This window comes from Furipterus horrens, unplaced genomic scaffold, assembly GCF_987537825.1.
Source record: "Furipterus horrens unplaced genomic scaffold, mFurHor1.1.pri manual_scaffold_2, whole genome shotgun sequence".
Taxonomy (NCBI): Eukaryota; Metazoa; Chordata; class Mammalia; order Chiroptera; family Furipteridae; genus Furipterus; species Furipterus horrens.
This window is the reverse complement of record NW_028327172.1, coordinates 187,917,255-187,934,878: the sequence shown is the minus strand read 5'-3', so window position 1 is coordinate 187,934,878 and position 17,624 is coordinate 187,917,255. Positions and strand designations below refer to the sequence as shown.

The window sequence follows — 17,624 nt, the reverse complement described above, 5'->3', positions numbered from 1 at the left end:
TGTGTCCCTTATGCTCTGTCTATCCCCTAGCTATTTCCTGGACCTTCTCTGTGTCCCGAGCCATTACTGGCATTAAGTTTTTAGTTACAGAGCTGATTCTTTCTCACTTACCTTTCTAGATTTCCTCAACACACATAGCAGTGCACAATGACACACATGCCTCTCACCTAGTTTCCAGTTTTGACTCTACATTTACCCACAGTTAATCTTTACCATCAGTTGGAAATTTAAACTATCTGCAGTTTTGTTTTGTTTTGACCTAAGTGAGTAGTTCTGATCTGAGCTTGATATTTTGGCTACCTTACCCTTCCCTTTGCTTCCAAAGGACAAACAGAGGGCAGAACTGTGTATTTTTCTGTTTGTATTTTAAATAAGCCTAAGCTAAACTCATGAGGATACATTGTACATTTGACTGGATCAATGCAAAGCTGCATGGGCAATTCAAGTATAGACTGTGATGGTAGAATGCACTTTGGAGTGAATGAAGCGGTTGAAGAATGTTGGTGTTGAAATTACTTCAGGAAAAACACGTTCCTGAAATTATGATGAAAAACAATAGAAAATATAATCTGATACAAAGACAACTAGTTTACGACATCAAAATATGTGCATAGAGAAAAAAATGTGTATAGAGATGAAATTATGATACTTTAAAACTAAAAAAAAAAAGTAATAAAACCTTTTAATTGGGGAAGGTCTTTCTTCATATTGTACCTCTCCCAGAAATTTTGAAACAGATTTATTAAGGAACAAATTGAATTACCTCTTGTCTCAAAAGACGTTCTGCCTGATTTCTGGTAATGTGTCTATGATACCACCTGTAAAACCAATAAGAAGAATTTTTAAATTTTTTTCCAAAAATAAATGCCTGTTCCATTTTTCTTGTTTTAAAGAACTTGCTCCAGAAATTATTTTTAGAAAATTGAGTGTTCATTAAAATTCAGATAAACAATACTGTACTATTATGGGTCACTTAATTTAGTCTAGTAGAATTTTATTAGCTGCAATATCTAGTTTATTCTATTATATCTCAATTCAACTTTCTGACAAACACTTAGTATATAATTTTGAACAATTTAACCTCCTGAAAATGTCCATGAAAGGTGTGTGGTTAGGAAGTCATCCTCTTCAATAAACACTTCACTGAGCTTTGGTAGACAAACTAAAAAATACTTGATTCTTTCTACTCAGGAGTGTCTTATTTGCATGCTTTTGTATGTACTATGTTACCTTTCCAAAATTAAAACCCACTCTAATTTATTTGACTTTCCTAAGTATGTTAACTTGCAGAAAGTGAGCAGTTGGGTAGAGTAAATGGAGCAATCAGCATATAACCCTGCTCCGCACGCCCTCTCCGGCCTCGTCTGTCTCCTCCTTCTCTGCTCAGACACAAAGCTTCGGCCACTTGGGACTCCTTCCTTCCTCAAATTCACCATGGCCTTTTTCTGCCTCCCATCTTGCTGTTGCCTCTGCACAAAACATGTCACTATAAGACTTTATACATTTTGGAGATCACTCCCTTGTCTGAGGTATCATTGGCAAATTGGTTTTCCCATACGGTTGGCTCCTTTTTCATCTTGCTGATGTTTTCTTTTGCTGAGAAGAAACTCTTTAGTTTAATGTAGTCCCATTTGTTTATTCTTTCCTTTATTTCCCTTGCCTTAGGAGACATATTGGTGAAAATATTGTTACGTGGGATAGCTGAAATTTTCCTGCCTATGTTTCCCTCTAGGGCTTCTACAATGTTACTGCTCACATTGAAGTCTTTTATCCATCTTGAGTTTATTCTGGTGTATGGTGTAAGTTGGTGGTCTAGTTTCATTTTTTTTGCATGTCCCTGTCTAGACAGAAGTATGGTTAGCGAAATAAGCCAGGCAATGAAAGACAAATACCATATGATATCACCTAATATAGGAAATAATGAACAACACAAAGAAGCAAAATTGAACCAGAGGCATATAAATAAGGAGCAGACTAACAGTGACCGGGGGGAGTGGGGAGGGGAGAAGGGGGAGAAGAAGGGGAAAGATCTAGTTAAGGAACATGTATAAATGACCCATGGACATGGACAACGGGATGGGGACTGACTGTTGGAGAAGAGGGGGGTGGGGTAAAGGGGAGCAATGGGGGGGAAATGGGACAGCTATTATAGAGAAACAATAAATAAATTAATTAATTAATTAATTTTAAAAAAAGACTTTAGTGCAGCAATTTTTAAACTTTTTCATTTCACGACACATATACCATAATTAGTAAAAATCTGCAGCACACCCACCAAAAATACATCTTATTTTCTTGCTGATCTGACAAAACACAAGTACAATTTTGATTCACTCACACTGGATAGCTGTGCTTGTGTTGGTCATTGTTGTATTTTTATCTGACAATCTAAAGGAAAAGAAGTCAGTCCTCTGCTAAATAGTCAGGTATTTCATTTTTAAAAAATTCTTGTGGCACACAGGGTGAAAATCACTGCTTTACAATACCAGAAGTGCACACAGTTATCATAAATTAAATAATATTGTAATTTAAATAAGTAGTTTGGTATGGTAATACTTAGTAAGCAAACATTGTACAAGAAAGAGGAAATGGCAGAACCAAGGAGAGAGAAAGAACAATGGAAAATTTTTCATTTCAAAAGAAGGTTTTAAAAAACAGCTACTCTAATATTACCAGAAATGCTATGTTTATGGACAGGGGAAGGAAGAAGGCATGTACAGCCAGGCATTGAGTCACAGTGGGTGGGCCAGGTGGTGGCTAAGTGAAACTCATACCTGACTGTGAGAATGGAATCAGTCTTATCACATGGACTTCCCCTAACCTCCAGTAGTAGAAAGCTGCCACTAAATTAGAATGGGCAGGGTTTAAAAATACTAAAGCCCTTAAAATGAAAATGAACCTTTTAAAAGATGAACCATAGAGAATAGGGATGATTTCAGATGATTCTAGATAAAATAACATGACTATTTATCACTAGTGGAAATAAGAGTAATTGTGATGTTCAACTGAGATTATTTAGTACTTTTTAATTAATATTAATATTATGCAGGGAATTTCAAGAGTCTAAGACCTCCTGTAGCAGACTTAAAGACACAGAGTATCAGTTTAAAGGGTCCCCCCCCCACCATGGCTAAGTTGCGAAATATAAGTTAATAATGATTATAGCTCACTAACATATGTTAAATCTGTGAAAAGTAAAACTGCTTAATGGTACTCCTTAAAAGTTAACATAAATTGTGTTTCTCCTAAATGCTTTTCACCCTCTATTGTGTCAGTGTTAATTTTGTTGCTTTGTACTTATTTATTATAATAATAAATAATATAAGTAAATATATGATTATGTTTAAATGTAAATTAAAAATCTGTGTGAATGTCATTAGAATGACTTCAAAGTAGTAACCAAAAGCCAGATAGAAATATATAATGAATTCAGGATTCTTTGAAATAACACGGGATCCACGGGCAGGAATGAAATTGGATGAATATAACTTAAGGAGGTTTGGGCATGGTATTTTAGAATTAAATCAGATGTTAAAAGTTAGAAGAATTTTTTTTTTAATCAGTAAGGCTGTAACTCATACTACACAACATTGTGTAGAGATAATGAGATAAATAAGACTCATACTTCTATAAAGGTCAGGATAATCAATGTTTGGTATTTAAAGTATCTGTAATTTTAAGATAATCTTGCATTTTGGGTTTGCCTCTGAATTAAAATTTAAAATTGATCTTAAACTTGGTATTTAAAGTTTAAGAGAAATTGATTTATTTTAAAAATACTTATAGGGTTAAGAGATCTTGATTTACCACATAAGCTCAATTTATTTGATTCACCACATAAATTTAGTTTATTGAATTTCCAGGATCATGCAAGGGACTTACAAAGGGCTATTATAATTTCAAATTTACTGTGTCTGGCATATGAAGTACTTAAAAAGAAAATGGAATTTGTTCAGTTTACTAATGAAGTTAAATGTTTCAGGAAATTTAATTAACTGAGTTTATAAAAAGAACTGATTGTTGAAGGACATTTAATATCTGAGTTAGAATTAAGGTAATAGTTTATATTTTTATATTTATAAATAACATAGAAAGATTTACAAGTTAAAGTCTGCTCTAGAAGCACTTAGTTGTCTTTAACTTCGTTCAAAACAATTTTGTTTTATTGTAGTGTGACAGCTGTCCTATCAGTATGCATTTAAAAAGAACTTACCAAAATTGCTGGATTTTTATGGAGCCATTTTAATATTGAAGATGGAAGAAAGTAAGCACCAGTTTCGGCATATTATGCTTCATTATTTCAAGAAAGGTAAAAACGCAGCGGAAACTCAGAAAACGATTTGTGCAGTATGGAAAAGGTGCTGTGACTGATCAAACTTATCAAAAGTAATTTGCAAAGTTTTGTGCTTGAGATTTCTCTCTGGACAATGCTCCATGGTCAAGTAGACCAGTTGAAGTTGATAGTGATCAAATCAAGATATTAATTGAGAACAATGTTATAACATGGGGGAGAGAGCCGACATACTCAAAATATCCAAATCAGTAGTTATTGGTGAAAATTAAAAATGTGTCTTTTATTTTACAGAAACAATTAAATGGACTTTTTGGCCAACCCATACATTCATTGTATTGTTGATAATTAGATATTCATTTAAAACCAAAGTAAATATTTCTATATATAAACATTCCCCTGAGATGTCAGAAGCCACACTGACATAGTATTCCTTCCCCTGTCGGCACCCTGACCACCTCCTACCACCTTTAGCCTCAGTCACTTCCTCAGAAAGGTCTTCCCGACCAACACTCTCATCTAAATGATACCCCTTCCCCATTATTTGCTCCCTGTGTCCCATACTGTTCCTTCCTAACATTACAATTTAAAGTTACATATTTATTTGTGAGTTTAGAATTATTTAATGTCTATTGCCCCTTGAAGCTGTACATTTCATGAAAACTGGTACTGCGGTCGTATGTTCTGTGTTGCATCTCCAGTGTCTAAAAAAGCTAACATCTGGTATATCATAAGTGTACAATAAAAAAAATCAAGCAAATAAAGTGATTCAGGGAACTGAAATAACAATGACATGTAGTACACTTATATATACTACTAAGCGAGCTGGTTCGAACTGTAAATGCCTTTCTTATTTTCGCAGTTCAAGGAAATAACAATTGCCAGAAATTATTGAACATTTACTACATACTGTATGGGACAGGTATCATTGTCCCCAGTTTCCCGATCACTCAGAGGTTTAGAGACATTAGGTAGGTTTGCCTACAGCCAAAGCCCTCGTTAGTGGCAATGCAAGGATTTGAGCCCAGATTTTTCCAATTTCTAAGTCCACACTATAGCATATCATCCTAGAGCAGTAATTTCTGTAGTCCTTGAAACAGTGCTTGGCACATAGTAAATGGCTGATAACTTTAAGTGGTAATTATTACATCTATATTTTAATAAACCTTTTTTTCTAAGCAATAGCAATGAAATCAAAAAGCAGCCTTCCCATTACTGGAGTCATTAAAGAAAATAACTTTTAAAGACATATAATCAAGGCCCAAGGAAATGAGATGGTTTTTCTAACCTCAGAATAATTTAATTCAAATGACCCAATATCTACAGAATAAACAAGCCATTAAAGTCAGACTCCAAGCCTACTCTAAACAGGAGTAGCAGCAAGCAAATTAATTTAAAAATCAAAGAAGAGAAAAGAAGTTTGCTGGTCACTGAGTCTCCACTCAGTAACTACCAGACATAATTGGAATGATGATATAAAAATAAAAGTCTTATTTTTCCAATTTTTCTTAGCACTTCCCTGACCTGGCTTTCAAAGAGACCTGTTTATGACTCATACATACATACAGAGAACATTTTGACAGTTACCAGGTGGGAGTAGGGTTGGGGGATGGGTGAAAAAGATAAAGAGAGAAGAAGGACAGATTGGTAGTTACAGAATAGCCATAGGGAAATAAAGTACAAAACAGAGAATATAGGCAATAATATTGTAATAATTATGTATGGTGTCAGATGGGTACTAGATTTATCAGGGTGATCACTTTGTGAGTTATATAAATGTCTAATCACTGGGGTGTACACCTGAAGCACTATAACACTACGTCATCTGTTATTGAAAAAAAAAAAGTATTAAAAAGAAAAAAGCAAGAGAACAAACAAAAAGACCTGTTGGTGCTTGTCAGCTTTAGCTGGGGGTGGTGGTGAGGCCCCTACAGGCCATCCGTGAGTTAACAGTAGGCAGTTGTGGAAATGTCTCCCAAGGAAGATGGGTTCAGCCACCTAAGGAATTTGTTTTGTTAAGTGGAGACTGAAATTTTAGAGCAGAGCTAAAATGACACAAGTCAAGAGGCAGGGCGTGACAGGCTGAGTGAAGGAGGGGAGAAGAGAGAAGAGACTCTATAATGGAGCCAAGCAGAGTGACTTGGAAAGGGAACTAGCTTGAAAAATAGCTAATGGAGAAGTCTGGTAAGGTTATGCAGATGTGTCGTGTCCTGCGGTCATCTGTTTCTCCTCCCCAATGAAGGACATTATTCATCAATTGTTCTAAAATTGCATTTGTTTTAGGGAAGGAATACGCTGAGGCTTTCATCGATTAACCGTAAAGGCTTATTTTGGAGGACACTTACTCATGTGTTTCTAAAATGGTTGGTAGCAAGGCAGACCAAGGGGGCTCTCTAATTCACTTTATATTTGCCACCTGCTGGAAGCATAAGCTAATTGCAAAACAAGTAGCTAAGTGAGGTCACGCGAGGACTCAAACTAAACCTAAATTTATAAAAGACTAGGACTACTCCAAGCTCTGCTACTCTCTATGTATAAATTAATCTCTCAGCCTTAGTTTCTGATCTGCAGAATGAGGGGCTTATAAAAGTGATTGCTAAGATCTCTTCTACCTTCCAAATCTATATAATAAAAATAAGTTTCTAAGCAGGACTCCAGCAAACATGTTAAAAGTTCTTCCAGACTACACCATTGGCCTAGTTCTCATCGTCAGCTATTTCTATAACATTTCAAACCATGAGCCAAAATATAGTAACGTGGCTATACATTAAGTACAATCTACCACTCATTGAACATTTAATGTCATTTTTTAAATAGTTAATTTTCCATTTAGGATATATACTAAAACAAGTGCAAGATGAATGTTTGACATCATGCTGTTCCTGTGAAGAAAAAAAAAGTGGCTATACAAAATGAAACAAAAATAAGTTTAAGAAAAAGAAGTTTCTGAATCAACCATTAGAAGGATCAAAAGCCTCTTAAGCTAGAGGTGCCAAATGTGTTACTTTCTTTTCCTTTTTTAGACCAAAAACAGCGTCTATACTTATAAGCTGCCAAAATGTACCTGATTTTCATAAATTAACCACCGGGCGTATTTTGGAGGACACTTACTCATATATTTCTAAATTGGTTGGTTTGTTTTCAGCCACATAGTTGCTTGGGATCAAGCCTTCATTCCTACAACAAAAAACAAAGCAAAAATCAAAATATTTGCATGTTTGTGGCATTATCATGGCAACAATTCTTTTAAAATGTCAAGGAGGTAGGGGAAATTAAGTTCATTTTACTGATCAGGTTGTTAAAAGAGAAAAACAGGTTTTTAATTTCCACTTTTAACTAAAATGGCTGTATAATAAATACTAAGATTTTTGACTTACAATGTGAGTAGTTTAAGATGTTTTATGACACCAGAATCTTTTTTAAAGAGGAGAAGGCGCACTTACATGATCATTGAAACATCATAGGAACTAGGTTCACAACAGAGCAATTACGAAGACATTGGCTTAATTATTTTTAATTGCTGCAGAATATTCGATAAAGTAAATATTCTAGTTTAGCCACTAGTTTAGTCCCTATTACAGCAACACGATAAAGAAATACTTGAATATGCTTTTTTGTGCACAAGTACAAATATTTCTCTAAGAGACAAAGTAGGGAAATTGCTGGGTCACCAAGCACATGCGTCTTTCTGTAGATACAGCAAATTGCCTAAAAGGAGGATACATCGATTTACCCATCCATCCACAGAGTGAAGGATTCTCTTTTCCTACACCTTCACCAACATTTGAAATTACAAAATGACCCCCAAGACATATTATTGGGAAGTAAAAGCAAGTTGCAGAACAATGCATAATGTATGACTAGATTTAGGTAAGTTACATCTGCACACTATACCATATATTTCAATATGTGCATGAAAGTGCATTGACAAAGGGGAAAAATAGGACAACTGTAATAGAATACCAATAGAACTTTTTAAAAAAAGAAAGTGCATTGAAGATGATTATTCACTAAATGAATAATGGTGCTTACTTTTGAAAAAGAAGCTGGTTTTGGGTGTGTGGTAAAGCAGAATTTTGGCGTTGTTTATCACGTTTTCATATTATGCAAAACTATTCACTTTTTAACTTTCAGGTTAAAAATTAATTGGTTATTTGTTTGTTTCCATCTGAGACCTGTCAATAGGCCACCTGAAGGAGTGAATAAATACACAGTCCTGAACCAGCTAATATAACTCTCTCCCCACTGAAATCACATATTGAGTTTAGACTGAGAACAGTCAAATAATCAGAAAAATATAAGGAAAAAGGGTGTGTAATATAGATACTTCTGATACTTGGGTACTTACAATTTTATCTATTTTAACTTCCAAATCTTGACCAAGATCAGAATCAATGCCAGCATTGTCTCCCAGGGATTCCAGAAACTCCTCAGAATCTATCCAGGACTTAAGACAGGCACTAACAGTCCATTGCAACTGACACAAAGTCTGTTTGCATCCAGAGGTCTTTTTTTCTTTCCTACTTAATTCAACTAATTATTGTAGAAATATAAAATTACAAAAGATTCTGTTTCTGTTCTTACCTTAGACCTTAACAGGAAAAAAATGTCAAATTCTTTTAAAAAAGTATAAATCAGGATAAAAGCCTATATTGTAGGAGTTATTATTCCCATTTTACAAAGAAAGAAATACAAACTCATTAAAATAGAACTATAATTCCACTTCTGGTTACTTATATGAAGAAGAAAAAAAACACTAATTCAAAAAGATATGTGTACCACAATTTTCATTGCAGCATTATTTTCTTTTTCTTTTTTTTAAATTTTATTTATTGTATTTTGTTTCTTTTTTCTATCACAGTTGTCCCACTTTGTCCCCCATTGCTCCCTGCAGCATTATTTTCAATAGCCAAGATATGTATGGAACCAACTTAAGTATCCATTCATGGAAGAATGGATAAAGAAAATGTGACAAACCAGAATTATCTTCTGGAGGGCGAGCCCCTTGCAATGCAGGCTTTTCTGGCTAAGTGAGTGTTCTAGGAACTCATGTGTATCAGTACAGCAGCTGGTGTTGTTGTGAGAGGCTGTGTGAATTTTCTCTGAAGACTCTTTCAGTGCATTTGCCCATTTCATGATGGGTAATTTATGAGTGCACCTGCCCACCCCGTGCTGAGCGTTCAGCAGGTTTTGACCAGAAGTGGCGTGACTCCTGTGCCCCACCCTCCCTACTCACTTGATCTTATCCTGAGCGACTGTTTTTTTGTTTCCCCGGATGAAAAAAGTCCTCAAAGGGAAATGTTTTGCCAATGTAGAAGAGGTGAAACAAAAAATGGTAGAAACACTAAAAGGCATCAAAACTGAGGAGTTCAAAAATTGTTTTGAGCAGTGGAGAAAATGTCTCGATACGTGTATTGCATCAAATGGAGAGTGCTTTGAAGGTGACTGAAGTTTAAACATAAGAATAAATACACAATTTTTTATAAATAAATTCCTTTTGGGGGGTTCCCTCTTACATATATATATATATATATATATATATATATATATATACACACACACATATATATGGCAAGATTTACATATACATACACATACATATAAATACATATGACAAGATTTATATATATGAATGATCAGATCATATAATAAGAATTAGATCATGCCATTTGCAACAACGTAGATGGAGCCTCGGGGCATTATGCTAAGTGAAATAAGTCAGGCAGAGAAAGACAAATACTGTATGACCTCACGTATAGGTGGAATCTAAAAAATTTTTTTCATAGATTAAGAGAACAGAGATGGGGGAGTGGGATGGGGGGTGGGTGAAATTAGTGAAGAAGGTCAAAAGATATAAACTTCCAGTGACAAAATAAATAAGTCACGGGGATGTAACATATAACATGGGGACTATAGTTAATAATACTGTGTTGCATATTTGAAAGTTGCTAAGAGATTAAATCTTTAAAGTTCTCATTAAAAGAAAAAATATTCTGTAACTACAGTGACAGGTGTTAATTAGACTTCTTCTGGTGATCATTTTACAATATTTATAAATATTGAATCATTATGTTGTACACCTGGAACTAACATAATGTTATATGTCAATAATAGCTCAAGTTAAAGAAAGAAATGGAAACAGAGAGGGTAAGTGACTTGCCCAAAGGACACAATAGTAAGTGGCAGCTTTGGGATGTGAAGTGAGATCTATCTGTTTCTAAGGGTCTGCCTGAAATCACAGTGCTGTAATGTTCTCATTCAGATAGGGAGGTGTTGAGGACGGGTTTAATTTCACACAGAAGGAGGAATTATAAGCCTGGAGAAACTGAGCCAGTAACCAGTCTTCTTGATGCTTCAGATGTCTTTAGGGGATAAAAGAGGAGGAATATGATAAGAATGAAGCCATCAATCTTACCCACAACAGTCTCTTGCCTTCCACCAGTGAGAATTATACTTTTCCAGTATCAGGTATTCCTCTGCTCTTTTCAGTGCTAAATCACAGGGCTCTCTGGGCAGAAAATCATACAGTGCCTTGACTCGGATCTTCTCTTTAGCAACCTCAGGAGATGGGAGGGGAGGCAGTGGCTTGCGTTTTGATGGTTGCACACGGCCCCTGTTGGACTGTGAAAACCAAGTAGTGAGTAGCTGCACTACTGTTCTAGTAACGTATCCTAAAGAAGAAGAGGCATAGAGCATATTTGCCTGCCACTTTCCTTCTTCCATTCAGCTGCACCAAAGCAGAAGCCAGAGTGAAATAAACATAGGAAAGGACCAACTGTAAAACAAGTTTCGGATCCAGCAACACACTCATCATTTGGTAAATTTTCAAGATCACAAATTCTCTTGCCAGCGTTGCATTGGATGTTTTTCGGGTCATAATTCTTAAAACTTGATTTCTTCTCTAATAGCTTCACTTTGTCTTAAGGATTTTTCTCTTTTAGTAAAAGAAAAGCAGCTCTTTTCTTTCATTTGCTGTGAGCTTGGTGTTTGGGTTTACTATACTTCCTGAGAATTCTTCTCTGTACACTGAACTGAAAATTAATCCTGCCTCAAAATGGTAGTAGCCAGAATGCTTTTTTTTCCCTTATTCATCGTCCAGTTTCAAGTTCTTCCAAAATATAGCAGAAGGCTATGTTAACTGGCCTTTTTTCTCTTTTGCTTTCTTCTAGAAAATTCATTCACTAAATGTTTATTGAGCACTTATTATGTGACAAGCATGATACTCGGTTCTGGACATGGTAGCAAATAGTACCTCATGGAGCAGACCCTAGAAAGGCAAGCTTCCTCTCTCCCCACCCTCATCCCCCGTTGAAATGATACTCACTTGCTTCTTAATTGACAATTCACTGAACCACCGCCTGTGATGCTGAGTGTATTTTTCCGAAAGTTCTTCATCTTTGCTCAAGCTTATTTGTGTTCTCACTTGCCTAACATTAAAAAATAATCATGTTACAAGTGATTATTTTTATTCAAGTTATCTATAAATCCACTAGCTTATCACAAAACTCAAACAAAAATCTGGGTCTTTTTCCAAAGGCCTTTTTAATAAAGAAAACTAACTCCATTTCCTTGGGCAAGTTACTACCTCTCAGAACTAAATTGTCCTTATCTGGAAACCAGAGATGCTAAGAGCATACAGAGTTGTTATGAAAGAAAATTCAGGAAACATATGTCTCATGTCCAGTACAGTGTCTGATGAATACTAAGGGCATAAAATTATAATTATGATCATCAAAAACTTACTCTGTGTCAGTCACAGTGTTTATTATTTTACATGCATTTCTTCATTTGATGGTACCTGTTGTTTTAAGTAAACATGGTATAGTAATTAAGAACATGAGTTTGAATCCCAGATCTACATTTCATAGTGTGGCCTTGGGTAAGCAATGTAGCCTCTCTAAGCCTCAGTTTAGTTTCCTCATCTGTAAAATGGGGATTGTAAAAATTCATAGATGGTTTTGAGAATTATTTGACCTAATAAATGCAAACCCGCTAGCACAAACTGACAAAGGAGACACTCCCATTAAATGCTAGCTGTGACTATTTTCATGGTGCATTGGATTTTATTCTTATACAATCATTGCTGGACGCACTGTATAAAATACAGTGATAGTTGTGGGGAGATACTCAGATGACTAAGACAGAATTCTTGCCCATAATGGGTAAAATTATGGATTGGAACACAAACATATAATAGGATACATGAAATAAATATTAAATAAAGAACTAAATTGCATGCTTTGGGAACACAACCAAAGAAGCACAATCCAAGAGGATTAAGAAAGGAGCACAGGAAACTGACATTTGACCTATGGTTTTAAATGAATAGGCACGCAACCAGGAAAAATAGCAGAAGGGTTTCCCAGGACAGTCAACAGCAGATACAAAGAGCTTAATCTTTATTTGATTTAAGTTAGATCACTTGCTTTTTTTAAACCATAAATAAATTTTGAATTTATCAAAATGATGTTTTACATTCATAAAATTTGCATTTCGCAGTCAATAGGCAATAAAGAAACTGAATGAATTCATTTCCAATAAGTTGGCCTTGGAAAGTAGACTTACCGCTTCTGCACGGAACAGCAACAGCAACAACAGAAAATCGACTGGATGGTATTATCTGAAAAGCAGAGCATTCTCAACCGTTAGAAAGCCATGAGTCCATGGTATCTGAAAGATGAGGTTGGTGGTGCTATTCCAGAGGAGGAAATCCCCAAGGGCAGCGGTGATAGGAATTTTTATAAAGCATATGAAGGGTGCCCTCCTTCACTAGTGGCAGAGGAAGGTCTGCCACTAAAGCAGAAGTAAGTTACTGGCACCCTGATCAATGTGGTTTCGCTTCTCAGGCTCGTCGTCCTGGGTCTGGTTTGTGCATTTCCTCAGTCTGCAAAAGGTGACCACTGCACTCTCCCGTCCCTCGGGCAGGTCTAATGTCAGCTAACAAATGCGCAGAAGAGTAGAATTCCAAAACAATGCTATTCTTAAAAATGTGTTACCGATGATTTTAAATTAGGTCATCACACTTCCTTAAAACATATTTTTAAATATATTATATAAAACAACAAATTTTTAAAAATAAAATAAATATATTCTTTCATATTTAATGGACTATATTACATAATAATATAATTTAATTATTTTATACAAATATATTTTAATATTTTTATTTTTTATACTTTATACATGTATAATTTTTGACATTCAAATTTTCTGTGGATTAAGACCAAATATAAGCTAAACATTTAAAGAAAAAACTACCTAGCTTAGTAAATCTGGGTCATGCTTACACTTTTATTGTCAAGTTTAAGCTTTATTTGATTTAAATTAGATCATTTGTATTGTTAAAACCATAAATAAATTTTGAATTTATCAAACAATGTTTTGTGTTCATAGAATTTGCATTTCACAGTCAGCTCTTTCTTCTGTTCACACCTAAAAATAAAGTATTATGAAGGAAGCAGAGTGCATTAGACATGAGTATTAGCTTTGAGCGTAGACAGATCTGGGTTTGAATCCTAGGTGTGGGGCTAACTACATCTGGGATAAATTACTTTACTTCTCTAACTCTTTGTTTTTCTACCCATAAAAACAAGATAATCATACCTACCCCCTTTGAGAATCCTTATAAGACACAGGCTAACCTCTAACTTTGTGGGTTTAGGAAAGTTAATTAATTGTTCTGCACTTAAGTTTCCTTACCTGTAAAATGAGAATAATAGAATATTTGGCATGTAAGAGTACTGTGAGGATTAATTGAATCAATTCATGTAAAGTACCTAGAACAATGTCAGATATACAGTAAGAGGGTAATCAAGAAGACCTGTGATTATTATAGGGTTCCAGAACCTCTAGAGTCCTGGAACATAGAACAGGGGTACAAACTGAAGACACCCAGCAGAGTCCACCCTTCAGCATCAAAGTCCTCTTTGTCCTCACTGTAAAGCACCAACCCAATTTCCTCCTGATAATCAGGAGGTTCACTCCAGCTACACTGATTCCCTCTGTGCCTCTCAATTCAGTGATACAGGAATCCCAAAATGGCCAGAGGGCAGTCTCAACCTCCTCTATTCCCAAGAAAATAATTCTCGTGGGCACTGAAATCTCCAAGCCCACCAAACCCAAGGTCAGAGGGAAAGAGTACAACAATATTCCAATGGGTTTTTAAGTTGAATGGTAAGAGGGGCCACTCCAATCTTTACTCCTTCATTCCCAGACTCACGCATTCTGGCCACATATTCGCTGTTGGTCTAAGACATTTATTGCATGTTATAGTACACCACCCCAAATTTGCAAGATGTTGTCCCCGAGATGTTATAATAACTGAGCCTTTAGCAGACCCTTCCTCTGTCCTATCAAGCCAGCTGCTTCAGTTTTATGGGACACATTGTAAGAGTATTTAGAGAACCATTGAGCAAGTGCCAATGAAACTAAGAAAAGCTGACTCCACACAAAAAAATCATCTTGTAGATACCTCCCCATTCTGTCCCCACCACAAGAATTTCAGACGCATTCTGTCCCCCCCAGATCTCCTTGGCACCAATCTCCTGATCTTGTTCTTGCAATGTTCCCAGCCAGCAGGGCAACTTTTTGCCATCACCCATGAGTCAATGTACATCAGTGCCCGAGACTGTCTTACCCTAATGAAGTGAACAAACATGTATTTGAAGTTCTGGGAGGACTGTATTTTAGCACTCTCTTTCAGGCTATCTCTGCATGGAGGCTAGCTACCACATTTAATCCCTATAGGTCATCTTTCCAGGACAGGAAAGGGAGAATAAGGATAAAGCAATTCAGCAAAGGAATTAAGATATTAGTTCCCTTTCCTTTCACAGAAGTTGACCTTCTAAACCTAGATTCATGTATTGGTGACATGACTTTCTCTGATTTAAACATAACTATTACTCAGTCTTGGGGCTCCAGACACATTAGTGGCACAGTGGTAAATGTCTGATTTCTTTTTCTTAAAGTATATTTTATTGATTATGCTATTACAGTTGTTTCCCTTTTCCCTATTAGACCCCTCCGCCCAGTATCCTCTTCCTCTAGCAATTCACCCCCCACCACCTTAGTTCATGTCCATGGGTCGTGCATATAAGTTCTTTGGCTTCTCCATTTCTTATACTATTCTTAACACCATCCTGTTTGTTTTGTACCTACCAGGTATGCTTCTTAGTCCCTGCACCTTGTCTCCCATTGCCCCGCTTCCCCCTCCCAGCTGACAACCCTCCATAAAATCTCCATACCTATGACTCTGTTCCTGTTCTGGTTGTTTGCTCACCTTATTGCTGTTTTTGTTTTTTAGATATAGTTGTTGATAGTTGTGAGTTTGTTGTCATTTTACTGTTCATAGTTTTGATCTTCTTTTTCTTAAATGAGTTCCTTTAACATTTCATATAGTAATGGCTTGATGATAATGAATTCCTTTAGCTATATCTTGTCTGGGAAGCACTTTATCTGGCTTCCATTCTAAATTATAGCTTTGCTGGATACAGTAATCTTGGTTGTAGGTCCTTGCTTTTCATAATTTTGAATACTTCTTGCCAGTCCTTTCTTGCCTGCAAAGATTCTTTTGAGAGATCAGCTGACAGTCTTATGGGATCTCCTTTGTGGGTAACTCTCTGCTTTCTCTTGCTTCTTTTAAGATCCTCCCTTTATCTTTAACCTTTGGTATTTTAATTTTGATGCATCTTGATGTGTTACTTTTTGGGTCCAACTTGTTTTGGACTCTGTGTATTGGACTTGTATGTGTATTTCCTTTGCCAAATGAGGGAAGTTTTCTATCATTATTTTTTCAAATAAATTTTCAGTTTCTTTCTCTTCCTCTTCTCCTTCTGGCATCCCTATAACATGGATGTCTGCACTTTTTGAGTCTTCTTTTACTGTCCTCATTTTTTGAATTTTTGTTTCTTCATTCTGTTCTGGTTGAATGTTTATTTCTTCTTTATGTTCCAAATCATTGATTTGAATCCAGGATTCCTTCCCTTCACTGTTGGTTGCCTGTAGATATTGCTTTATTTCCCTGTAGCTTTCATTTCTTCCCTTATCTTTTTCCATACTCAGTGAGTTCTCTGAGCAGCCTGATCACCAGTGTTCTGAACTCTGCATCTGATATGTTGACTATCTCTGTTTTGTTTAATTCCTTTTCTGGGGTTTTGTTCTGTTATTTCATTTGGGCCATATTTCTTTGTCTCTTCAATTTGGCAACCTCCATGTGTTTGCTTCTGTGTATTAGGTAGAACTGCTTTGACTCCCTGTCTTAGTACACCTGTTACGTTGTATGGTACAGAGTCTTAGGTATTCACCAGGGCTGGGCAACCCGCTTCACTGATTTGTGGCTCTGTGTGCCAGGGGGAGGATTTGGAGAGGAGGCAATGTCACTGCTTGGTTTCTGGAGGCTTGTTTGGCACTGGCCCCATTTTCAGTCACTTTAGCCACTTTCTGTATGCAACTGGTGCCCTTCTAGCTGTTGCCCTGGTAGTCATTCCCAGAGTGGGTGGGTTTGCATACATTCTAAGCCCATGCAGGCCCTTTAAACGGACTCTCCTGAAAAAGCGGTAGTTTCTTCTTTTGCACCAACCCCCACTGGTTTTTATAGCCATAAGTTGTGAGGCTTTATCTTCCCAGTGCTGGAGTCCTGGGCTGTGTGGTCTGGCCTAAGGTTGGGATTACTCACTCTCAAGGTATCCCTCCTGATTTTTATCCACCACACATAAATGTGGGACTGCACATTCCACTGCTTCTCTGCACCACACCACATTCTCTCCACCCCAGGTCCCCATCTCTGCCCCTCCTACCCATCTGGATGAATTTATTTTCTTTAAATCGTTGGTTGTCAGACTTCCATACAGTTTGATTTTCTGGCAGTCCTGGGTATTTTTTTGTGTACAGTTCTAGTGCAATCCCAGGCAAATACTCATCTTTATTCCCGCTGCTGTTTCACCACTGACCTTTGATTGCATTAATTTTGTTCTTCTTTTTCCTGTACCCAGAAACCACTCATTTTCCAAGGACCATCTCAAAGCTTATTTCTGGAGACTAAAATAAAATAAATTACTAATTTTCCAAAATCTGCATGGCGTTATGTATTATTGGGTGTTTGGATTTCAACTGCTTCTGACTGTTTGTCAGTTTTCACCTGGTAGTGTCTGCATGAGCAAAATTCCAAAAACACTCCTTAGAAAGAGGTTACATAGCACTTAAGGTATCTGTCTACTCTGGCAGGATTGGTTTTAATTTACATTCATACCAATTTATTCCAGTGTTCTTTTACAGCCTTAAAGACACCTGTATCTATTCAGGCCAGGGCATGCAAAGTAAAATATAGATTATACAA

At 36.3% G+C, this 17,624-nt stretch overlaps 1 protein-coding gene across 1 annotated transcript in view; it reads right to left on the bottom strand.

The window, feature by feature from the left end:
- The window catches only part of TXK (TXK tyrosine kinase), a 39,522-nt gene extending 26,462 nt beyond the window's left edge, over positions 1–13,060 (bottom strand). Inside the window, exons 1-5 of the mRNA XM_090268174.1 lie at positions 12,857–13,060; positions 11,616–11,718; positions 10,707–10,912; positions 7,403–7,468; positions 764–818 (exon numbers count right to left, since the gene is read on the bottom strand). Of these exons, the coding sequence (XP_090124300.1) occupies positions 764–818; positions 7,403–7,468; positions 10,707–10,912; positions 11,616–11,718; positions 12,857–12,927 (501 nt within the window). The 5' untranslated portion in view covers positions 12,928–13,060. The remainder of the gene's footprint in view (positions 1–763; positions 819–7,402; positions 7,469–10,706; positions 10,913–11,615; positions 11,719–12,856) is intronic.
- Positions 13,061–17,624: the final 4,564 nt, after the last annotated feature.